This window comes from Motacilla alba, chromosome Z, assembly GCF_015832195.1.
Source record: "Motacilla alba alba isolate MOTALB_02 chromosome Z, Motacilla_alba_V1.0_pri, whole genome shotgun sequence".
NCBI classification, from domain to species: domain Eukaryota; kingdom Metazoa; phylum Chordata; class Aves; order Passeriformes; family Motacillidae; genus Motacilla; species Motacilla alba.
Genome location: NC_052046.1, coordinates 70325386 through 70348998, shown reverse-complemented (window position 1 = coordinate 70348998; position 23613 = coordinate 70325386). Strand labels below are relative to the sequence as shown.

The 23613-nt window shown below is 48.4% G+C and overlaps 1 protein-coding gene across 1 annotated transcript; it reads left to right on the top strand.

The window, feature by feature from the left end:
- On the top strand, positions 1–23613 carry LOC119696079 (serine/threonine-protein kinase CLA4-like). Its single transcript, XM_038125597.1, has 15 exons — positions 1–55; positions 8515–8552; positions 9896–10027; positions 11669–11800; positions 13462–13719; positions 13997–14332; positions 14759–15020; positions 16331–16424; positions 17546–17594; positions 18366–18478; positions 19144–19261; positions 19938–20037; positions 20492–20688; positions 22027–22164; positions 23497–23613. The coding sequence occupies exons 1-15, from the start codon at positions 1–3 to the stop codon at positions 23611–23613; spliced, it is 2139 nt and encodes a 712-aa protein (XP_037981525.1).

Here is a 23613-nt window from a genome sequence, read left to right as displayed (position 1 = left end):
ATGGCCATCTCTGCAAAGGAAATTCCCACTTTGCAACTTCCTTTTCTGCAGGCAGGTGAGAAAAGGAGCCACTCCCAGCTCTGGACACCTCTGGAAACCAGCTGCTTTCAGCAGTCACAACCCTGAAATACCAACCTCCTTCCTTAAGCTGCCACTGGCAGCTCACACCAAGAGGCCTTTTGTCCAAGGATCGCCACAGAAGAGCTCGAGGAGGGAGCAGTTTGAAACACAACTCCTTCCGCCTTTAAACCTCCCTTTATCAAATGAACAAACACCAACCTGTCTCAAAGGGAAAGCAAGCAGAAAAGGGAAGCTCCACTCTCACAACAGCAAACTCTGTGCTTCCTTCTGTTCCAGCTGCAGGATGGAGCCCATGGGCTATTCTGCGGTTTGGGAAGAAACCCTGGGAATTGGCCTGATCTGGGAGGGCAGCAGTGGGAAGTTTCTTAAAGACATGGAAAAGATTCTCTGGAAGCAAAAGAGTATTTCTGCAGGGGAAAAAAAAAAAAAAAAGAAAAAAGAATACTTGAAGCATTTCAAAAAGTTCCCAGAATTTGTGTCCCACTTTGACAGCCTCTAAGTCTCTGTGGTGTGTCCGGAAGGTCAGGAATGAGCCTGCAAGGCTTGGATAAACATCATCAGTGTCTGTCCCCCAGAGCACAAGCAGCGCCCCGACAAGACTTCAAGACTAAAGGACAAAGCTTCCCCCTTCAGCTCTCCACAGCAGCTCCAGGGATGCTCTCTCCATTGCAAGATCTCCTTTGTCAGCCTACAGTGACAAGAGTTGGCTGCAGGAGGCATCTGCATGGGTATTCTCTCCAGATGGGGGAAGAAAAGAAGCAGTGATTCCTGAGGAAAGAAAAAGGCAACACCATTTGGGAAGACACCAGTGTGAGTTCGCTACAACTCTAGGCCATTAATTGATGCCCGAAAAGTTGGCAATAAAACAGTGCTGCGTAGTGTGGGGCCCACAGAGCAGGTATTTGTTTATTTGACACCAGCAGTGAGGGGGACAGCTCCAGCACAAAGTCACTCGCCCATTTTCACACAGTAGTACTTTTTTTGTTTTTTTTTTACTTAATGTGCACATTATACTTTCCTAACTTTCATCTTGTAAGATATCTTCTAATTACAGGATTACAGAAGCCCTGGTGGCACAGGTGCAGTTTCTGCACCAGGTGGTTCTCACCCTCCTGCTGGTCATCTTGGATGAAGGCTCAGAAGGCTTCCTCGGCCTTGAACTTCTCACCTCTCATTTCTGCACACGCTCTACAAGATTCTCTGCTCAAATAATCAGTGGTCAGCTTTTGCAGTTAGCTTGTTCTGCTCAATTTGCTGATTTCTCGAAAGCGCTTCATTCCCATCCCCTGTTACAAGGGAACTGCTTCTTTCTGCACAGCTACAGCTTTTGGCACCGCTCAAGCATTACCTCATTGCCTCAGCACCAAAAAGAAGCCAAGTAGGAGGGGGCAAACCAGGGAGGGTGAAGGGGCAACATTATCTTGTTGCCCAGACATGAGAATTCCTTGGCTAAAGCAACATGCATCCATGAGGCAGCACTTTAGCTTTGATGACAATGCTGAGAAAATTGCTGCCCTTTCCTGCTGCCGTAGCTGACTCCAAATCACGAGAAATGTGCCAGCTCTGCCAAAGACAGGCAGACATGGTGAGATAAAACCAGCTCGTGTGCTGGAAAAAAAGCCAAAACAATGTTTTCTAATCCCACCTTTGCATCCTTTCCCCAGCCAAGACAGAGCAATGCCCTTTCCTGTTGTAGTGCACTAAATAGTTAGTTGTTGTATTGCACTGGGTGATTTGGAATGTTACGTCACATGGATTGCACCCTTTTCCCCTCATATGGTGTGTTCCTCATTCTCCCCCCTGGTGGTCTGTGCCCTTGTAACCCCTCTCCTTGCCCCTCCTCAGTGGTGTCCCACTGGCTGTGGCCCTCTGTCCCTGCCCCCTTTCCCTCGGGTATAAATGTTCTCTGGGCTTGGACCACTTCCTCTTTTTCCACCTGGATGGTCTACCACACGGATGTCCCTTTCCAGCCAATAAAACAGGACACTAGAACCACGTGGAGAAAGAGCGCTTCTCGTCTTTCGCTTCGTCTGTGTAGTATCTGTGCGGGCCAGAGTCCAAGCTAGCCGGCGCGGATTTTACAGCCCAAAACCCACGGATATTACACTTTCCCTCTGTCACCAATAGTTGACTAGGCCAATGTTCAAGCAGCAATCAATTTATTAATTAATATGGTAAAGTATGAGCAAAACAGCGCTGGGTACAGTGGGGGAAGTTTTCCCTCCAGCTGCACACCGATGGTTGAGGCTTACAGGTATTTCTAGGGGTACACACACACGTTCTAGCAGTTTCTATTCCCAATTTTTACATCACAATTCTATACACTCTTGTGAGTTAGTTTTTCTCAGGATGTACCCCAGAAAGGAGTATCCCCAGATGGTGAGGTCTGACTTCCGACTTCTAAGAAGTCTCCCCAGCTGGTGCGGTCCAGACTCCAGATGTGGGTCCACCTTTTAATTGCAAAGACTATAAATCTCATAGCAGTGATGTCCAGCTTCCCTTGGTCGAAGCCATCAATCGTTGGGTTGATGTTCATCTTCCTTTCTCAAGCTGCTTTTTACTGTTTTGCTAAGGTGTTGCCATAAGCATGTTTCCTTTACACATATTCTAAAGCTCTAGTTTCAAAGCTCCTTCCTACCAGCAATATTCTAAAATTATACTTTGAGATGTGTTGAATCAAAGAAAGGAAAAGGTAAGGAAAAGAAAGTAAGAAGAGAAGAAAGAGGGAAGTTGAAGTAGCGGGGTGGTTAGTGGACTCTGAGATGTTGGAATGTGGAATGGTGATGTTTTGGTGCTAGAAGAGAGCAGAAGTGTGAATGAAGTTTCTGCATAAAGGGCAGGGAAGGGTCTTAACACATGGTTGTTAGGAGACTGCTCAATGACGAACTGGGGTCCGGAAAAGGTTTAGCAGAATGTGCCCTCCTTGAAAGGAAAAGAGGATATGCAGACTAAAGAAAGAAAAGAATGTCAGGAGCTCCCAGGACACCAAATTTGGGATTGTCAAGGTTGGGAGGTGTTTGACCGCTCCCGTCTGAGCGGCGGGGTCTCGGGGGCTGCGGCAGGGACCGATTCACGGAGGTGATCAGGCGGTGGTGCTGGGCGCAGATTAAACAGGTCTGCGGGCCGGGAGCGGGCTGGCTCAGTGGCACAGCTGCCGGGGTGTCTCCCAGACTGTCAGGGTCCCGAGTCCAGGATGGCAGCTTTGGCCCTAGCAAGTGGGGAGAGAGAGAGAAAAAGGAAGAGAGAGAAAAAGAGAAAGAGAGAGAGAAAAAGAGAAAGAGAGGGAACAGCAAGGAAAAGCTTTGACAGCAATGTTGTGAAAAAGAGGGGGAGGAAGACCAGCACTAAAAGGGATAAAATCAAGGCAGAGATTGCTGACTCTCCAAACCTCACAAAGTGGTTTATTTTTTTTTTGAGTAAGTTTTTTTTTGTTTGTATGTTTTGTTTGCTGTTAAAAAGAGGAGGCTTTTGTTCTGAGGAATGGGTCTGTACAGGTAAAAGAAGTAAATGGTGCCCAAAAAGTAAAAAGCAATAGATGTGATACATCTTGCATTAAAATCGGCCTGGCCTTTCTTGTTTAACTGATTGTGACTCAGAAAAAGAAGAATTTGCCTCTGCAGCTGTTAGCACAGCTAGGTACAAGAAGAAGAGGCGTCTGTGGAGAAAGCTTTTAGCTAAACCCAGAAAGTTTTGAAGAAAGTTAATGGTAAAAGTTAACGCAGTATTGTTTTTCTTTCAACACTGTGCTATTAAGAAGTCTTGTCCAGGTACTACTGAAACAGCAATCGAATCATGGAAAGAGGGTGGATTTATGCCAGCAAAATGAAAGGACTTGTGAAGGAACCTGAAGAATGGACTATCACATCTAAACCGCGTGATACTGAATTGACTTTCAAACCGGGATTGAGTGGTAATGGTTTGGGAAAACCCAAATGATCCAAGAAATGTATGAGGAATAACACTTAATTAAGAAATAAGGCAAAGCTTACATCACTGGTTTACTTTATTTGGTTCATCCTGATACTGGACATGCTAGCTGGGTTATAAATAAATGTGTGAATTGTGGGAATAATTAGTATTGTGGTTCACAAAATTTGTGCTCTTATTGCAAGCAGTGTTAAAGGAAGAACTTTGGTGGATGGGAATTATTAGTGTCTGTTGAATGGGAGATCCCTGAGGAATGGTGAGAAACCACAGTTAAGGGGTGGCAAGAACGATTTGCCTGGAAATTAGCTAAGAGAAAGTGACAAGGAAATAGAGGGCAAGACCAGATTGGCCTCTGTATTTTGCCACCAAGAAGATCAAATACACCTGCTGTGGATTGCAACTCCACAGGCGTGGGAGGTGGGAGTATAAGCCATACTGGACCTCTGTTATTCCTGTTTCTGTCCCTCAATTGTTGTCTTTTCCCTTTTGGGATACCAGCAAGATCATGTCACAAATGCTACAGAAAGCATCACATAGAAAGAAACCAAAGTTCCTCTTTTATTACACACACCCATGTCAACAGCCACTGTTGTAACCCATCCAAATTAAGAACCTGTAGGCAAAACGGAGAAAATTATTGGATTGCAAGAAACTTAGGAAAAAGTGGTAATAGACAGGGAATTGAATGTCCAAAAGGAGAGAGATAGATTTGTTTTCAATAGATCAGATTGTTGAAAATTGATAGCCACAGAAAAGTCATTCTAGAAAAATAGTAAATTATATATATATATATATATATATATATATATATATATATATATATAAAACCCACAATGTTAAACCTAGCTGGTGGAGTAATGTGTTAGAGATGAGATGATAAAAGAAATTAAGATTTTTTCCTTTTATGTGTTACAACTGTTTTGATATTTCTTCCTTGTGTAATGGCCTTGTTTTATTTTGCCAGCATAGTCCAGAAGATGCAAGTAAAGAAGAAATATTGCTCAAGCCAAATGATTTACAAAGAATAAGAGGGGGAACTTGGTGGAAGAAAATAGGGTTCATGATATTGTGTTCATTAGCTGGGCTATTGTTTCTACCTTGCCTTATTCCATGTTTTATTCCACTAATCCACTTAGTTATACAAAGCACACAGGTTACTGTGCTGCCTGTAGACCCAGAACTGGCTACAGGAGAAGTTGGCCAATTGGAGAGAGCAGCTAAGATATCCAAAATAATGAAACTAAAGAAAGAAGACAAAAAAGGAAAAGTTTCCAAAGTTTTGGCCAGATTTGAAGCCCAGACACAAATGAGTAAGATAAATGAAAATGTATACAAGCAGAGGGGGGACTGTGAGATACAAAGCTGTGTTTTGTGTCAGGTACATACAGGCAGCGTGTTTACTTGTGATTGTGATATGTGTGGAAACTGATCATGGGACAATTAAAGGATGAATTCTAATAAATAACTGAGGGAGTAAAGTATGGAAGAAGGCCCTTGAACTTATCCTTTTGTTACAATTAACCTTTTTAGCATCTGAATTAAAGCATAAAGGATGTTGCTTACTGCACATAGCTGGGCATTGAACAGCTTTGCAATAAAAACCTTTTGAAGTATAATTTTAGGATATTGCTCCTAGGAAGGAGCTTTGAAAATAAGGCTTTAGAATATGTGTAAAGGAAACATGCTTATCTCAACACCTTAGCAAAACAGTAAAAAGCAGCTTGAGAAAGGAAGATGAACATCAACTCAAGGATTGATGGCTTCGACCAAGGGAAGCTGGACATCACTGCTATGAGATTTATAGTCTTTGCAATTAAAAGGTGGACCCACATCTGGAGTCTGGACCACACCTGCTGGGAGACTTCTTTCTTCTTTTGGAAGTCGGACCCCACCATCTGGGGATACTCCTTTCTGGGGTACATCCTGAGAAAAACTAACTCACAAGAGTGACAATTCCCCTTTTTAGGCTGTGTGCCATCACCATCTCCTCCCATTTTCCATTTGTCACATTCGTATCCCCACCCTCATCATCATCTTCATCACACACGCGCCACCATTCCTTTTAGGTGGTCGCACCACTCTTTGGGGGTTATCTGAGGAAAGCTTCTCCTCTTCCTCAGGTGTCCTTTATTTCACCTTTGGATTACACATGCATACCAAGCTGGTACAATATCAGCCAAAACTAACATTTTATAAGGCAGTACCATGTTCTAACATTAAAGCAATAAATCTCATCAAATTCACATATTCCTGATTTCCACCCAAGTTTTCCCTCTCTTCCAGATAGAGTTAGTAATACTTATCTCTTACTGCTTCCTGTCCTGAACAACCGTAGGAGAAAGAGGGGGAACAGACCCCTCCCCTCCCTTCTTCCTGGCATTACACTTTTTTAACCATTTTGTTCTCTCCAGCTATGAATTACTGTATCAATATGGATTAGTGTTTCAATTTTGTCAGCACGAATCACACCTATTTATCACACCGATACTTTGGGGTAATGTTTAGCCTGTGAGTTTCAGCAAAGTATTGAAGATGTCTTAATTGCATTGATACAAACTAGTAAGCGAGATTGCTGGCTGTGCATGCGCTAGAGAAGCGATTCCCTATGCACTGACTACTAAAATACAGTCATGCCTCCTCTCTAAGCCTGAGCTGGCAGCAGGGATCAGGCCCTGCTTGGGAACTTTCATTTTGGCAGCTTCTGTTAGCAGGTAAGAAAGGTCAAAATGAAACCTTTTCCAGCTGTTTCCCTCTGGTTTGTTTTTTTTGGGAGCCAAGGTGGCCTGGGTGTGTGCAGAGCAACGCAGCCCCCAAAAACCCCCTGTTTTCCCCCAGAGTTGTCATGCCTTGTTCCCAGGTGTGCCCAGCTCGGGCAGAAGAAGGAGCCTGCCGAGCAGTGGGCACCGTGCCCTGCCCAGCCGGGGCTCTCTGGCACAGGCCAGAAGCAGCAGCAGCAGCAGCAGCAGCAGCAGCGTTCAACCTGCTCCTGCCTGGGCTTCACCTGGGCCACAGAAGCCTCTGGAAATCAGCACCGCCAGTCGTGTTCCCAGTCAGTTGTCAGCTTTCTCTCCTGGTTCTGTGTAATGCTTTGGGCCATTTTCTTGGCCTGCTTTGCTTTGCTTGGGTCCCCTCTGAGTGCTCAGTCGGGGTACAGGCTGGAGGTGCTTGGTGCACTCTTGGAGTTACTCTTGGATCCCTTGAAAAACAGGATTTGGCTCATGAGGGGAATTTGTGCTGCTTTGTGGCAGAGGAGAACCTCCCAGGCTATGTTGTGTTTGCTGTAGGGAAGGTTGCTTATTGCTTTGCACAAATTCACAGACCAGCATGGAGCATTTGCTTTGTGATGTCAAGGCATGGTTGCCACCTCATAGTGGTGACATCAGAAGGCTGCCTTGGTGCACAGAAGGCCTGAGCGTCAGAGCAACCCTAGGGTGCTCATGGACAAGACCCTTATTTTTTTCTCGCATTGCAGCACAGTGTGCAGGATTGCACACCAGTGCTGCAATGTTTTCAGTAGTTGCCAGAGCAGCTTTTGCTGCCTATGGCATTACCTATTCGGCATATTTCTGTACACACCTTGCACGTAAGTAGAGGTTTTCCCTGGGTGTAACCTAAGCTGGCTTTTGGATGTCTTCCTGCTCGCTCTTAGTGACTGGGTTGATGTAGAAAGAGAAAGAGCATTAGGATGCCCCTGGTTTGGTAAAGCTGCTGTCAGCAGCTTCAGCTCAAAACGGGGGTGTCTGTAGCCACAGGGGCAGCATTTGCAAGGGAACCTGCAGGGATTCCCTTGCCTCCACGGAAGAGTCTGTGGCAGCAGAGTCTGCCATTACCTCCGTTTGCTGGCACAAGCAAGACAGCTTTGAAAATGTAGGCTGGGAGACCTTCTTGGAAGGCTTTCTAAAAACTCTGCAGTTGTCCCCAGGATTCAGGGAAAGCTTCTCTCTTTCTCCATTTTCCCATGAAAGGATTTGACACTGTCTAACTTGACCTTTTACTGAGTGCTAAAATAGTGATTGTCTTTGCAAGGAAATGCAAACTCCAAAGCAGTGAGTGTCGGCTCCTGAAGCCTGCAGCTGCTGCTGGGCTGTTTCACAACAAAACTGCCACAGCTCAGGGGGATTCTGGGCAAGCTTTTCTGGGCAACTCTTTCCAGCAACTTAATGAGAATTAGTGCATGCAACTGATTTTTAAAACAAGATTACCTGAAGGAGAGGATTTAGAAAGCAGTTTGATGTGTTTGGTAGAAGAGGAGCCTTGAGTATTAAAGATCAATTTGCATTTTCTGGATCATGTTTGTATTCATTTACTGGATAAAGAGGCCCAAGTGCAAGCACAAACTGAGAATGTTGTCCTGTTCTCTTGCTGGCTGTGGGAATGAAATGTGCCTCCTGGAGGGATGTTGTGAAATGGAAAATCATCTCTGTTTGGGTTGACTTGTTCTGTGGGATTCAGCAGCTCAGGCAGTGTTCTGACAGCATCTGGTTCATTTTCCCTTGCCCACTCTAGGTCACCTGAAGCATGTATTCAGCGGTGCTGATCATGAGGTGAGTGAGAAAGGCAGATTTGATGTTGCTGATATTTAAGAATTGTAGAGCGAGCTGTGAGCTTGGCCAGCAGAAGTAGAATGTAGAGGGCAAGTTAGGAGGGCGGAAAGAATATCCACATTCGTGCCTTACGAAAAAAATAACAGAGACATAAGTAGATATTTCAAAATTGACATATCAGAAAACTGAAGGACAACAAACTCAGATTAGAAGAGAGAATTTTACATGCTGACAGCAGCAAGACAAGAATATTTAACAAAGAGAAATTTCCCGCAGAGTTGAATTTGCCGATTAAAATTTAGTCAAACCCATATAGAATGCAATTCCCAGAAATTACATAATATATTCCTAGAAGCAGTGATTGTAGAAAATGAAGGACATCTTGAAATGGCATATGCTGTATCTGAAGTCAAACGGTCAACTTTGTGGCTGTGGAGTGGCAGGGGCCAAAAGGAGCAGAGTGGCTGTCGGTGAAGAGCAGCTAAAAAAGAGGCAGCCTGTGGCCAGGTGGCCAAGAAGGCCAAGGGCCTGCTGGCCTGTGTCAGCAGCAGTGGGGCAGCAGGAGCAGGGCAGGCAGCGTGGCCCTGTGCTGGGCAGTGCTGCGGCCACAGCTGGAGTGCTGTGTGCAGCTGAGGGCCCCTGTGAAGCAGAAAGCCATGCAGGGGCTGCAGCGTGTGCAGAGAAGGACATGGCAGCTGGGCAAGGCTGTGCAGCACAAGCCCAGTGAGCGGGTGCTGAGGGAGCTTGAGCCTGGCCAATGGCAGGCTGGTGAGGGACCTTTCAGGCAGACTTCCATCAATCCCTCCCTGACAGTGCTCAGCACAAGGGCCGCTTCCCAACCAAATATGCCCTCACTGCCTCCAAGGGCTTTAGACACTGCAGTGGGTGACACTTGCATCTTGCGGTGTTTTGGCTTGTTGTTTTGCTAGGAGAGCAAGGCCTGCTCCTTTTCACTTTTGCCAGCAAGCAGAGATGCTTCTGCACAACGTTTCTTGCCTTTTCCAGCACTGGTTGAGTTTGGGATCCAGTTGTCCTTTTCTACCTCTGCAGCAGCAACAGTAAAGGCCTTGCTGTCTCTTTCCCACTTTTCTATTTCAGAGTTTTCTAGAACTAAAAGCTCCATTTTGCAGAGACACTGTTGCTTGCTGATAGCAGCCAGGCAGGAATATCAGCTTCATGGCCATGTTGAATTGGCCCATTAGAATGTGGTGGGAGTGACTTAGAATCAGGTCGCTACGAAATGTTGTGATTTCTCCTTAGAAGATGTGGTGGTAGATGTGAAAAGAAATGAGGTTCTGAATGATAGGTGACGGCCTGTCGCTCATGCTTCTCTCTTGCCACAGATGACTGAAGCAAGAGCCGCCTCTCCCCAGGCTCCCTCTGCTCCTGAAGAAGAAGCCCAAGAGGAGCAAATTGAGGGACATGACCGCAAGCCTCCGTCACTGGTCACAGCCAAACCTGAATCTTCCGAGCCAGTAAGTGCCAGTTGCGGCTGGTGCTGTCTTTAGTGCAAGGCAGAGCTGCAAGTTGCTGAGCAGCCAGCGCTTCCTGTTGCTGGCTGAGGATGCTGAGTGCTGGAGTCCTGTCAGGAGCTGGCCATTTCCTGCAGGCAGTGACAGCAGAACATGGCCTTCAAGCTGGCCTCTTGAGGCCCCAAAGGGCTGCTGCCTGCGCTTGAGCATCTGGCTGCTTGGCTCAGGGAAGCTCTGTCTCTTGGCTTCTGCAGCGCAAGGGCCAAGGGCACATGTGCTAGTGCTGGAGGTGCCAGGCCTTTGTTTGTTGCTTTTCCCTTTTTGGCAAGGTGTCTTTGGCTTGTGAAATTGGTCTGCAGTCTTCTTGGGTAATGCTTCAGTTCTTCAGTCTTTTGGGCCAGCTGTCTTTTGGCTTTTGGCAAGCTGCAAAGAGGTGATTGTGTTGTCCACAAAGCGGGGTGGGTGGGGGGGGAGTGTGGGCCATTCTTGTCCCGTGTGGCCAAAGAAATAAAAGGCGTAGTTGTGAAGCCTTCTTGTGAGGCAAAAAGCAGAAGGGGCAAGATTGTGTGGATGCGTTTTGCCATGAAGCCTGCAGCTTTGGCAAGTGCCTTGGAGCCTGGAGTGGGGGTGAAGCTGCAAGTGCTTGAGTGCTGTCTTGTGTTGCTCAGAAGAGCAAGGACATGTTGAAATGGCGCATGCTGTATTTGAAGTCAAATGGGCAACTTTGTGGCTGGGGAGCTGCGTGGGTCAGAAGGAGCCAGGGGTGCTGCCGGTGAAGAGCAGCTGAAGAAGAGGCAGCCTGTGGCCAGGTGGCCAAGAAGGCCAAGGGCCTGCTGGCTTGCGTCAGCAGCAGTGGGGCAGAAGGAGCAGGGCAGGCAGCATGGCCCTGTGCTGGGCAGCGCTGCGGCCACAGCTGGAGTGCTGTGTGCAGCTGAGGGCCCCTGTGAAGCAGAAAGCCATGCAGGGGCTGCAGCATGTGCAGAGAAGGACACGGCAGCTGGGCAAGGCTGTGCAGCACAAGCCCAGTGAGCGGGTGCTGAGGGAGCTTGAGCCTGGCCAATGGCAGGCTGGTGAGGGACCTTTCAGGCAGACTTCCATCAATCCCTCCCTGACAGTGCTCAGCACAAGGGCCGCTTCCCCACCAAATATGCCCTCACTGCCTCCAAGGGCTTTAGACACTGCAGTGGGTGACACTTGCATCTTGCGGTGTTTTGGCTTGTTGTTTTGCTAGGAGAGCAAGGCCCACTCCTTTTCTCTTTTGCCAGCAAGCAAAGATGCTTCTGCACAAGGTTTCCTGCCTTTTCCAGCGCCGGTTGAGATTGGGATCCAGTTGTCCTTTTCCACCTCTGCAGCAGCAACAGTAAAGGCCTTGCTGTCTCTTTCCCACTTTTCCATTTCAGAGCTTTCTAGAACTAAAAGCTCCGTTTTGCAGAGACAACGTTGCTTGCTGATAGCAGCCAGGCAGGAATATCAGCTTCACGGCCATGTTGCATTGGCTCATTAGAATGTGGTGGGAGTGACTTAGAATCAGGTCGCTACGAAATGTTATGATTTCTCCCTAGAAGATGTGGTGGTAGATGTGAAAAGAAATGAGGTTCTGAATGATAGTGACGGCCTGTCCCTCATGCTTCTCTCTTGCCACAGATGACTGAAGCAAGAGCCGCCTCTCCCCTGGCTCCCTCTGCTCCTGAAGAAGAAGCCCAAGAGGAGCAAATTGAGGGACATGACCGCAAGCTTCCGTCACTGGTCACAGCCAAACCTGAATCTTCCGAGCCAGTAAGTGCCAGTTGCGGCTGGTGCTGTCTTTAGTGCAAGGCAGAGCTGCAAGTTGCTGAGCAGCCAGCGCTTCCTGTTGCTGGCTGAGGATGCTGAGTGCTGGAGTCCTGCCAGGAGCTGGCCATTTCCTGCAGGCAGTGACAGCAGAACATGGCCTTCAAGCTGGCCTCTTGAGGCCCCAAAGGGCTGCTGCCTGCACTTGAGCATCTGGCTGCTTGGCTCAGGGAAGCTCTGTCTCTTGGCTTCTGCAGCGCTAGGGCCAAGGGCACACGTGCTAGTGCTGGAGGTGCCAGGCCTTTGTTTGTTGCTTTTCCCTTTTTGGCAAGGTGTCTTTGGCTTGTGAAATTGGTCTGCAGTGTTCTTGGGTAATGCTTCAGTTCTATAAAGTCTTTTGGGCCAGCTGTCTTTTGGCTTTTGGCAAGCTGCAAAGACGTGATTGTGATGATTTTCTTCCGTTTTTCCGGGCCTTTTCTTTCAGTAATATGAATTCTGCTCGAATTTTACTTTGTAAGTTGGCTGTTCTGGTTGATGCCATATTTTCGATGAGAATACATTGTTTGTGGCACGAGTCTTGGTGCAGCAGGAACTTGTCTTGCATCATGCCACTCAATAGCACCTTGCACTTCACGTTGATGTTAACAGCTCTTGTGTCTTTTTGCAGCCCAGGGATTCGGTTTACCTTCTGTTTGGGTATTTAGCAGGGGATCAATGCATTTGCGTTCTAGCTGCTCCTCAGAAATAAAAGGAGCTGGGAGGAGCTGGGCTGCATTTCTCATTACAGCCCCTTCTGCCCAATCTGTGTGGTCTAGTCACAGAGAAGAAGTTGTCCAAGCACAGATGCACAAAGTGTGCAGTTCCCAGTGCAGTGCTCTGGATCACAGTCCTTAAAGACCTACCTGCTCCAGATCCCCCAAGAGTGTGGTTTATTGAAGCAACAGGAAAGCAAGTTAAAGATTGCTGCTAATTGGGGCAATGGCTACCAAGTCTTGATGTTTGTAGCAACAGAAAGGACAGTAAAGAGAGAATATAGGATTGGGATTTATCTATCTGTATTTCTGTCTATCTATCTATCTATCTATCTATCTATCTATCTATCTAAGCTATGTAACATTTGCATAATTGAATCCTCCTGTCTCTGGTCCAAAGCAGTTGGAAGCTCAAAGCTCACCTAAAGCATCCCTTTCAGAAAAGGATTAGAGACACGTTCCATTGACTGATTTTCAGCAGGCAGAGATGTTTCCCCCTCCAGATATGGTGTTTTTTTCCCCTCTGAGCTGTTTTTCTCCTCCAGCCGCTTCTTCCCTAAAGCCCCCAGTAAATTCTTTAATTTTCTGCCTGTCCTAGAGATGTGGAAGTATTCCATGTTTAAGGTGGTGAATAGAACATGAACTCCAGAGACACTCCATGTCGCTCACAAGGGGTGAGCTCACCCTGGAAGCCACCTGCAGAGCCAGGATGGAGCTGTGGGACAGGGCTGGCTGTCAGTCACTACTGAAAGACAAACAGGACATGGCAGAAGCAGAGGGAGGCCCTCACCCGACCCTTGAGAAATGCCAAACCTTCCCTGTCCGCTGCCTGACAGGCTGTTGGAGCTTCAGTCCCAGATGGACCCTGATTGTAGTGCCAGGGTCTCTTTGGAATCTGTGCCTCCCCTTGGGCAGAGAATGACCCAGCAGAGCAGCAGCACAGTGCTTTGGGAACGTGTGGGCCCATCAGTCTTTGGGTCTTGGCCCACAAATGTCGTATGGGAAGTTGAAACCCATCTTCTCTTGCTTTCTGTGCAGGTCCTTCCAGAGAAAGAGCAGGAGCAGATTGCTTCATCAGAGATGCCATGCCAGACTCAGGGAGAGCTGTTCCCAGCCCGAGAGCAGGAAGAGCAGCTCAGGCAGCAGGTGGAAGAGCCCCAGCAGAATGGCCAGGTAAGCCTGACTCACCAGGGGACAGAGGGAAGGGCAGGAAGAGGGGCATAAAAGGGAGCTCTTGGGACTGAGGAGGCCAGGAGTCCCCCAGGCACTGGAAGCACAGAGCCTTGGAATCTGCAGAGATCAGCACTGGGACAGGCGGTTTGCAATGGAAGCAGAGGTGGGTAGGGAAGCAGAAAGAAGTGGCTGAATAAATGTGATTTTGAGGGAGCAAGAGGAACAAGCTGAGCATGATGGCAGCTGCCAGTCACTGGCTCTGCATTTGTGTGTACAGAACATCAAGGCAGAGCCACAAGCAGAGCTGCCCGAAGCTCAGAGTGCCATCATGGCAGTGAAGAGGAGGAACAAGGACGCCATGAGAAGAATTCAAGAGGAGATGAACTTCCATCAGCAGAGGGGCGATCAACAAAACCAGGTAAGTGAAAGAGTGGCAGCCACTCCACTCATGAAACGTCCTCTCCCTTGTCCTTTACAGATCATCAAGGAACACCCGCAGGCAGAGCTGCAGGAATCTGAGGCTAGCAACAAGGCAAGGGAGAAGAGGCTGGAAGAAGAAATGAAACTTGTCAGAGAGAAACTTAGTCGCCTGCCTCAGGCTCTACAAAAGCAAGTGAGTGGAAGAGGGATGCAGTCACTGCAGTCACCAAACTGGTGCTTTCTGCCCTTCTTGCCTTTCCACTGCAGAGCAGCAGGGAGTGGGGCCATGCCTCTGAGTGCCATCCTGCTGCAGTGTGTATCACAGTCACCCGGAAGGACATTTCCTGGTGTGCTGAATCTCCTCTGCTGCCCTGGACAGTGGGACTTGTCCGTTGGCCTTTTGGCCAGCAGTCATCCACATTGATTCCTGCTGGCCTGTTCCTGCTCTCCTTGTTTCTTGAGGTGTTTTTACAGGGGAACATGGTGACCCAGATGGAGCATTGAAACAAGCTCTCTGTATCCCTTGTCAATCTGTTCTTTCCCTTCACTCACAGTCGATGACTCTTGGCTGACAGGGACAAGCTGTAGTCTCTGACTGCTTTGCTCTGTTTGACTTGAGGTGCAAGTGTTGACATCTCACCGTGCAGCCTGCGAAGACTACCAGCGAGTGTCTGGCCATGAAGAGCCCCAAGGCTGGCATGAGGCACAGCAACAGTCCCCAGGAGAAGGGCTGCAGGATCAGCACATCTCCACGGGCTCTGGTGCTAGACCTGCTGCTGCAGCAGCATTACCTCGAGGAATGTGTAGTGTCAAACCTGGGAACTCGAGCTCGGAAAGTTTGTTCATCTCTCCGATTGAGAGGAAGTACCTGGAGATGCTGGGTAAGTCTGGTGTATTTCTTGCTGAGGGACAGTGTATTGTGTGCAGGTGTCAGCACAGCTGTACCAAATGTTCCTCCAGAGTTTGGTGTCACAGGGCCATTTAGGAGTCCCCAGAGGAAGTGCTGTGCTCCGAGGCAGCGAGAGAGCGCTCTGGGTGTTCCTGCTGCCTCTGAGGGCAGCTTGGACTGGCTTGGGTGTGCCTGAGCTTCCCTCTCCGCTAAAGGCTGAAGCAGGGATTGTTCTTGGACCAGCAGAAGGCTGTGACCTAGCAAATGATCTAGGCAAGTCCTGTGTGCTAGTGGCCAAACTGAACAGAATTTTTAGCTTCCTAAATTCTCCTTAGACTCCTGACTTCCAACCAGTTATCAGAGCAAAGAAACTTCACAGAAATTGACTGGTTTTGGAGTTTTGACTTTCTCGTTGGGGATTTTTTTTTTTTTCAGGGGGTAATTGGTTTGGTTTTGCTTTGTTTATTTTTGGTGGAGGGTTTTTTTCTGTATTTGTGGGGGGGTTTTCTGTTGTATTTTGGGTTTTTTGTTTGTTGGTTTGTGGGGTTTTTTGGTGGAGTTGGTTTTTCTCCATCCTGAAGGACCCCTTCTGCCCCACATGTCTTACTGATTTCATTTTTATGACTGTTACTGTTACCACTACTACATCTGCAGTTTACTTTTAAGAGAATGCTATATTTTTGCCAATAAAAACTACTTTGAAAGAACATCAGGTTACAAGACAAATACAGGCCAGGAAGTGTTTTCCATGTGCCCCCAAAGAAAAAACAGATACTTTTAGAACAACCTTTAATATTCTACTTTTATGTTGCTAAAGGTTTGTCCAAGAGACACATCCAAACTGCAGGCATTTCCCAGGAAAGAGCCTCCAGCCCAGACATAGTATATTCCTCAGATCCATGGCTCTTTTTCACACCTGATTCCCACTCTTTCCCCTGAGTCTTTGAATCCTACCCATTGGGCCAAGCCCTGCTCAGATCAGTCTCTAGGAAAACACATCAAGTCCTTTGCAATTGTGCAGCACAAGTCAATGAATCTGCTTCTTGCCCGTAACAGCTGCCAGTGCTGTGCTCTCAGATAAGACCTGCTGGGGCTGAGACCAGAGCCCAGAGGATTCTGTGCCTACCATCGCCTGCTGGGACAAAAAGGGCACTGCTCTGCACCTTGGTGTGCTGATCTCAAAGCCCATCCTGTTGTGTCCTGAATGGGGGCAACAGCTTGTACGGGGCTCAGGCTGCCTGTGGCTTCTTGCCTTGGCTTGTCAGTGCTCATGCTTGGGCTTTGCCAGCCTTCTTGTGCTAGCTGCCCTGTCCCTGAGGGCTGGTGGGACTGCAGAGGCTGGAGCCTTCCTCAGCTGCGAGAGGGGCATCTTTGAGCTCAGCCTGCTCATCAACAGGTCAGGCTCCTGATGCTGAAAGCCCCCTCGGCATTGGTTATAGCTTGAGCTGCTCTGGTTTACCAATGGAAAGGAATTCTTTTGGCAAACTGCTGAAAGGTGGAGAAGATGTCCTTCTCTTCTGGGAATGCAACTCCCTGGCCTTTGTTTCCTGTCAAGAGAACTCTTCCAATGACTGGACAAAATCAGTCTCTGTGCCAGCCATCTGCACTGCAGGGCTGCCTGTCCTGTTGCTGCTGTGCTTCTTGTGTTGTTACCCAGCTGACCGCAAAGGGCTCAGAGCTCCAGGCACTGGGGCTGCCTTTTCTATCTCCTGCAACCTGGGATTTCTGCTTTAAAGTCAGCATCTTCTATTTTGTTTCCCTCAGGGAGAATGGTGAGCCATGAAAATCCCACGACGAAGTACATAGAGCTGGAAAATATTGGCAGCGGGTGAGTCCAACCGCAGTTGCTTCTACACAACCATGGGCCAGGTGTTTTTCTGGTGCAACGTGTAACCAGCCTGTGAAGTCAGGCCAGCGGCAAACATGTTGAGACCCTGGGCATAGATTGGCCCATGTCTCAGTGCTGCTCAGAACTTGTGAGTGGGCTCAGAAGGCATTGTCAGAGACACCTCCATGCTGCCGAGGTCTTGCCTGCATCAAGGAACAGGACCTGGAAGATCTCCTTGTCTTTCAAGTGTGGGACAGCTCTGTGTTAATTTCTTGAGCGTTTCTCTAGGTCTCAAAATCATCCTGCCCCACGAATGAAAAAAGAAGAATCTTGCTTGCCTGAAAGAGCAACCGACCCCCTGTCAGAGCTGTCACGTAACAGTTCTCAGGAACATTTCTTTCCCATGGTTTGGGGAAGGAAATGCCCCGTGGTCAGGAGAGGAACCCCAGAGTTTAGAAACTGAAACCCAAGATGAAAGAATCAACTCCCTTTAGAAGCTGAAGCCCAATGCTTCAGGAACAGGCCCAGTGCCCATGCCCTTGAGAGGAAAATGCATCATCTGCCTTCTGGCAGAGCCCTCCTGCATCCTGCAGGGTTTTGGCATTTACAGCAGAGATCTCCTGGCTGGGCTGGCTTTCACTCGAAGAGCTAAACATCTTCTCCTTTCTCTGCTTCTGTTTTGTTTCTAGGGGTTTTGGACAAGTGGTCAGAGCACTCAACAATGCCACAGGAGGAGAGGTAAATGTCAACAGTCCCCTCAGACTCTGCTGCTCTTGAGGGGCTTTCCCCTCTGCTGTGAGCTGTGGCTGGAGCTTTGGCTGGAGCTGTGCTGAAAAGGCACAAAAAGCACAGAGTGGCACCAGCCTGCAAAACACATTTGGGACAGACTTTGTCCTCCTCAGCTGCCCGAAGGAAGGCACGCAGGGCAGCGCTTCCTTGCAGAGAAGGACGCGCTCACTCGCTCTCCATTGCTAAAACAAAGGGGGTGCCTTAGAGCACCTCCCTGCTCTTTGGGTCTACAGAGTCCTGAATTCTCATTTCTGCCTGCCAGCAAACACATCTGAAAGCTACTGGTAGTTCCTTAGCCACCTGCAGTGCTGCACTTGGCAACTGCACCTAGGGAGAGACCTGCAAGGCGTCCCTAAAAGCCCTAAGCCCTGCCCACAGCCCAGGATGGATCCACAGAGGATTAAGGCATGGATTACTTCTTCTGAATATCATACAAAGCAGCAGAGAGCGTGGTCAGAAGTTGGGGGCTGATAGTTGAGACACCACTGTTACCAAGTGGACAAGGCAAAACGTCAGTGGCAAAATGCCAGCGTCCTGTAACTGCCCCCCAAGGGAGCAGAGAAATGGGCTGTTGCAATGTCAGCTCCTAATTCCTGCACTGCCTAATCACAAGGCCGTTTGGCACAGCTCAGCTGTGTCATCACAGAATCACTCGCTCCATGTGCGTTATGATCTCGTGCATCCAACATCTCACGTTACTGATCTTCCATGTCATTTCAGGTGGCCATCAAGAAAATAAATATTCAAGGACGGAGGAGGAAGCGACTAACCCTTAATGAAATCATGATCATGAAGAGGTGTCGGAGTCCCAATATTGTGTATTATTTAGACAGGTGAGAGGTCATGGTCTTATCCCATGAATGTGCATTTACATACAGCAAACATGAGAGGTTAAAAACCCACTTTGTTTAGCAGCAGAAAGTGAAGCTGTTAATTATTATTTATTCATATTTCTCTACTCATCTCCAATGGATGAGAAGAGAGTGCATCTTGTCTGCATGTGCCTTCCCTGGCACAGGGAAGTTTGAAAATGATTCCAAAATTATTCAAAACCTGCATCAGCTGTATCTTACTTAGTCAAAACCCTCAAAGTTCCCTGCCTCCACATTTTTTGGGAGGGATTTTTTAAAGTTTCTTAAGTGCTGATGAACCATCCTGAAGTAGATTTCCCTTAAATCCTTGCTTCTCTTTGCCATTGCTATGCATGCCAGCAAGACCAGGTTCTTCTTTCCAGAAACACAATGCCCGACAGGCTTTTTATCTCGGCGCTTATGAAGCTGCACTTTTCCCTTGCTGGCCATCAAAGACATCTCCTTTTTCACAGCTGTGCCTTTCTCCTCAAGACTGCACAGATTGCTAACAATGCACAGCCGAGAGGGAATGTCTGTTCCTTTGATTCTATCCTTGTCACAAAGGGACTTGGAAACGAGAAACCCGGAAGGAAAAAATCAACGTAGCCATGCATGTTTATCTCCATGCCCTTGTCTCTTTCTTTCAGCTACCTTCTGGGTGAGGAGCTCTGGCTGGTTATGGAGTACATGGACGGAGGCACTCTGAGTGATGTCATCAGCCAGACCCACCTGTCTGAAGATGAGATGGCAGCCATCAGTCGGGAGGTCAGCAATCCCATCTGTGCTTCCGAGGGCTTAGGCAGGATTGTCTGGGAAATAGGGGCTCAGGAGAGGTTTCATGTGCCAGGTTTTGTTTTGGGGTTGCTGGTATGCTATGGGCAAGTAAAAGCATCTCAAGTGAAAGGCCTGCCCAGTGCCCCTGCACTCACTGTGCTCAGTTCTTGCACTCTTATCTCCTGCTGTTGTACTCTTGCTCTGCCTCTTGTATTTGCTGTTCTCCAGCTTGCCTCCCTAAACCTTTGTCTGTCTTCACTGCACTCCTTGCCTGTGAAAGCAAAGGTGCTGCTGGCAGGATTTGAAATGAACAGCAAAGGAAAAAGAGAGACTCGTTTCTCTCAGTCCTCAGCTAAAAAGGATAGGGATGCAGCCAAAATGCTCTTTGCTTCTGCGTGCATCCCCTGCAGCAGGAGTCATCCTGGCTGGTTTGCAGGGGACAGTCTACCACAGCTGGTGCTGTTGCTCTTTCAAAAGGTGACATGCCTTTCCTCAGAAAGGTCCTGCTCTGCAAGTGTTGCAGCAGCAAGCTCTTCCTCTCAGTGGCACTGTAGTCTGCCATTACTCTCCATTCCCCTGGGGAATCTTTTAGATTCTTTGTTTCCTTTCTTCTGTGATGAAATCACATCACTCATTTTTGCCCCCCTCTTTCTGTTTTCTCTCTCAGTGCTTGCAAGGACTGGATTTTCTTCACTGGAACCACATGATCCACCGAGATGTGAAGAGCGAGAACATCCTTCTCAGAACCGACGGCTCTGTCAAGCTGGGTCAGTATATTCTTGGTCAGGTGCAGTGTTCCAGGCATGTGGGTGTGGGGCTGCTTTGAGTGACTGCCAGCAGCTCCCCAAAAGTGGTGCTGGTGGCAGTGCAGGGACACCTGCTGTGAGCTGGTGACACAGTTGCCACATGCACAGAGGTATGACAAGGAACCACAAGCAGTCAAGAGTGGCGTTGCTCTGTGTGTGTCCCTTCCAGAGGGAGGGAGCTTCAAGTCTAAACTTCCAAAGAACAAAAGCCACTGCTGGAGGCAGTGTAAAAAATGTGGGGATTTTTTAAGTTACTAGTGCCATATTTCCTTGGCTAAAGTCCTGAGAAAACAGAGCAGGGACAGTTCTCCAGGAGATTCAACTGCACATGTTCAAACTTCTACTGGGGAATTCTTTTGCTTGGTTTCCTAATTGCAGAGAATAAAATAAAAACAGTGTTTTGCTTTTTCCTCAGCTGATTTTGGCCTCTCGACTCAGCTCACCCCTGAGAAGAGTAGACGGCGCATGGTAGCCGGGACTCCTTGGTGGATGGCGCCTGAAGTGGTGAAAGGTCAACCATATGGCCCCAAAGTGGATATATGGTCTTTTGGAATCGTGGGCTTCGAAATGGTAGAACATGAACCTCCTCACTGGAACCAAAGTCCTGCCTCGGTAAGGAGCAAATCCTCACTGATCCCGCTGTCTTTCTCACCTGTCCCATGTCCTGCGTGCCATTGGACAAAATCCCATTGCCATCTGCTAGCATCACTTCCATCAAGGTCCCCTCCTAAAAATGTCCCTGCAGCACATCAGCATCTGCTGTAGTTTTGGTTGCCTCAGTGCGGGAACTCAAGCCTTACCACATGCAAACAACTTCCATTCAGTGGCAACACTTTCCTATGGGTTGTAAGTGCTTCCAGTTCTTTTGTCTGTGTAGATGGCCCTAATAACAGGAACCAGCATCTTAGAACTGCTGTTCTCTTTCCAGAAATGAAGGAAGGAAACCCAACCCAACAAAGTTGCTACAACTGTGGTTTTTCGAGAGGAACCTAACCCACTGAGCAGTTTCTTCTCCCTGGGAAGCTTGCCTGAAACCTGGGCATGAGGGTGTAAAGGCCCCAGAGTCTCTTCTGCTTCTTGTGCAGTGCTGCTGAAACATGTAGTGACCGTGTTTCTCTCATAGCCCAAGCCATGTTCTCCACATCACCAAGCCAGAGCCTGGTGATGTGGAGAGCCTGCCAAACCCTCCCAGTGTTTCCTGGCACTTTCAGGGATGGGCCTACCATTATTGCATTGACTTGAGTATCCAAATGAACAGAGGGTGACCATAGGGATGGCCACCCTCTCCTTCTGATTTGACCATGAAAATTTCTCTTTAGCTGCATAAGGGAAGCAGAAATTTCCAGACTGCTGAGAGACAGAGCTGCAGGTGGCTCCTGTGTGCCCAAGCAGGCATTTTCATCCCAATACATTTGTGCAGGCATCTTAATGTGTCTGTGTTGAAAAAGAGATTGTACATGTTTGTTTCCCTACCTGGGGATTAACTGATGGATTGCCTTTCTTTTCTTCCCATTATCATTGTTTTCAAGAACAAAGCAAAAAGCTTGATGAGTTTTATTCGATGGCAGCTGTGCTTAAGGCACCAAGAAGCACTGCAGAGATGCCTTTCATGTACTAATCCTTGGAATTAGTTAGTATAGCAAAGTCCCTCTTCCAAAGAGCCTGTCATCCTGGTGTGAATCCTCAGGGAAGGAAATGTGCTTTTGGTGATGTAGTTCCCACTCAGTAGGTCAGTCAATGAAATCAGCTGCCAAGGCAAGATCTGCTGGATGTTGGAAGAGCTGTGGCTGCATTGGGGTTTGGGTCACTGGTTGGTAAAGGAAAGTCATCTCTGGGTCTCTGCCAGGGCAGAAATTGCCTCTGCAGAACAGAGGTTAAGCAAAGGGATCTGGGAGAGCAGTTCAAGATGGGAAAGAAGCAGGTGGAGCCTCGTGTTTCCTTTTTCTCCAGGCTAAACACCTGATAGCCACAGGAGGGACCCCAGAGCTCAGGTGGCCCAAGCTCGTCTCGGCTTTGCTGCGTGACTTCCTGAGCTGCTGCCTGCAGACGGACGAGGAGCGGCGCTGGTCTGCCGACGAGCTCCTGCAGGTAAATTAGGGTCTGTAGGATGGGCTCCTCCTCCACTGAAGTCCAAGGCATCAGATGAGCCCTCTTCCTCCTCACCTCCATTCTTGGTGCTCTTCAAATGAAAATGGTGAGGAATCCTAGACTGGGCTGGGCTGGCAGGGCCCTGTAAAGGTCCTCTGGTGCAAGTGTCCTGCCGTGAGCAGGGACATCGTTAAAGAGATCAGGCTGCTCAGAGCCCTTTGCCACCTGACCTGGAATGGTTGCAGGGATGGGGCACCTACAAGCTCTTGGGGCAACCTGTGCCAGGGTGGCACCATGTTTCAAGTAAACAAGTTCTTCCTTTGACCTACTCTGATTAGATCTCCCTTGTGTTTAAAAATATTTGCTCACATCCTATTGTAACTGGCCCTGTTAAAAAGCTGTCCCCCACTTTCTTCAAAGCCACTCTGAAGTCTTGGAAAGTGGCAATGAAGTCTCCCTGGGGCCTGTTCTTCACAAAACTGAAAAACTCCACCTCTCTCCGCATTTCCTGAGAGGACAGGTGCTCTGTTTTCTGGCTGTTTCTGTCTGTTACCCTCTTTTGTAATTTGGTGGGGTGTTGAGTTTTCTCTAATGGCAAAAGAATTGAAGTAGAGCAATGCAGGGTACAGAGACATGAAACAGTGTTGGAGGAGCCCAAGGAAGCCAGTCCCAGTCAGAGATTTGGCTGTGGGCAGGAGGGGCTGTGGGGGGCTCACTGTGGGCCTCTGAGGGGCCCTGCTTTGTGCCCCCCAGCCCACCCTTAGGGGTTTCTGGCACGCAGACAGGGACAGCTGAGAGGGACTTGTCCCAGCCCCATCTGCTGCCTGGCACACTCAAGCAGACGGGAACTGTGCCAGGGTTACTGCCAGGTGGTGTGGCAGAGAGGCAACTGCAGCACCCAGTGCCACTGGGCTGGCCCTGCTGGCAAGGAAGGTGCCGTCCAGCACAGGAGGGGCAGGGCATGCAAAGGTAGACACTGCTTTCTGAATTCCCTCTGGAATTCAGCACAGTGCCTGTCAAAGGCAGGAACCTGTGTGAGTCATTGGAATTTCCTGAAAGGAAGAAACACCAGGGACAGAAAGCACCATTTCTAGAGCACTGGCAGGGCAAAAATGCCAGCAAGGTGAAGACATCCCAATAAGCGGATGAGTGGGATTCTGGGCCAGCTTTGCCTGTGATGGCAAGGTCCTGCACATGATGATTGAGGAGCAGATGGTCCCATCCTTCTACTTTCTAGGACCCAGAGCAATCCTGATTGAGCCTGTGAAGCACTGAGCTTGGAAAGTCATGATTCACTGTTCTTTGTTGTTTTGTTTTTTTTCCTGTGGACAGTATCATCCATTTGTAACATCAGCTGAGCCAACATCCATCCTGGCACCACTCATCAGCCTTCTGAAGGAGGAGACAAGAAACGATCCCGTCAAGATTTTGTCTCCATCACCAACTTAG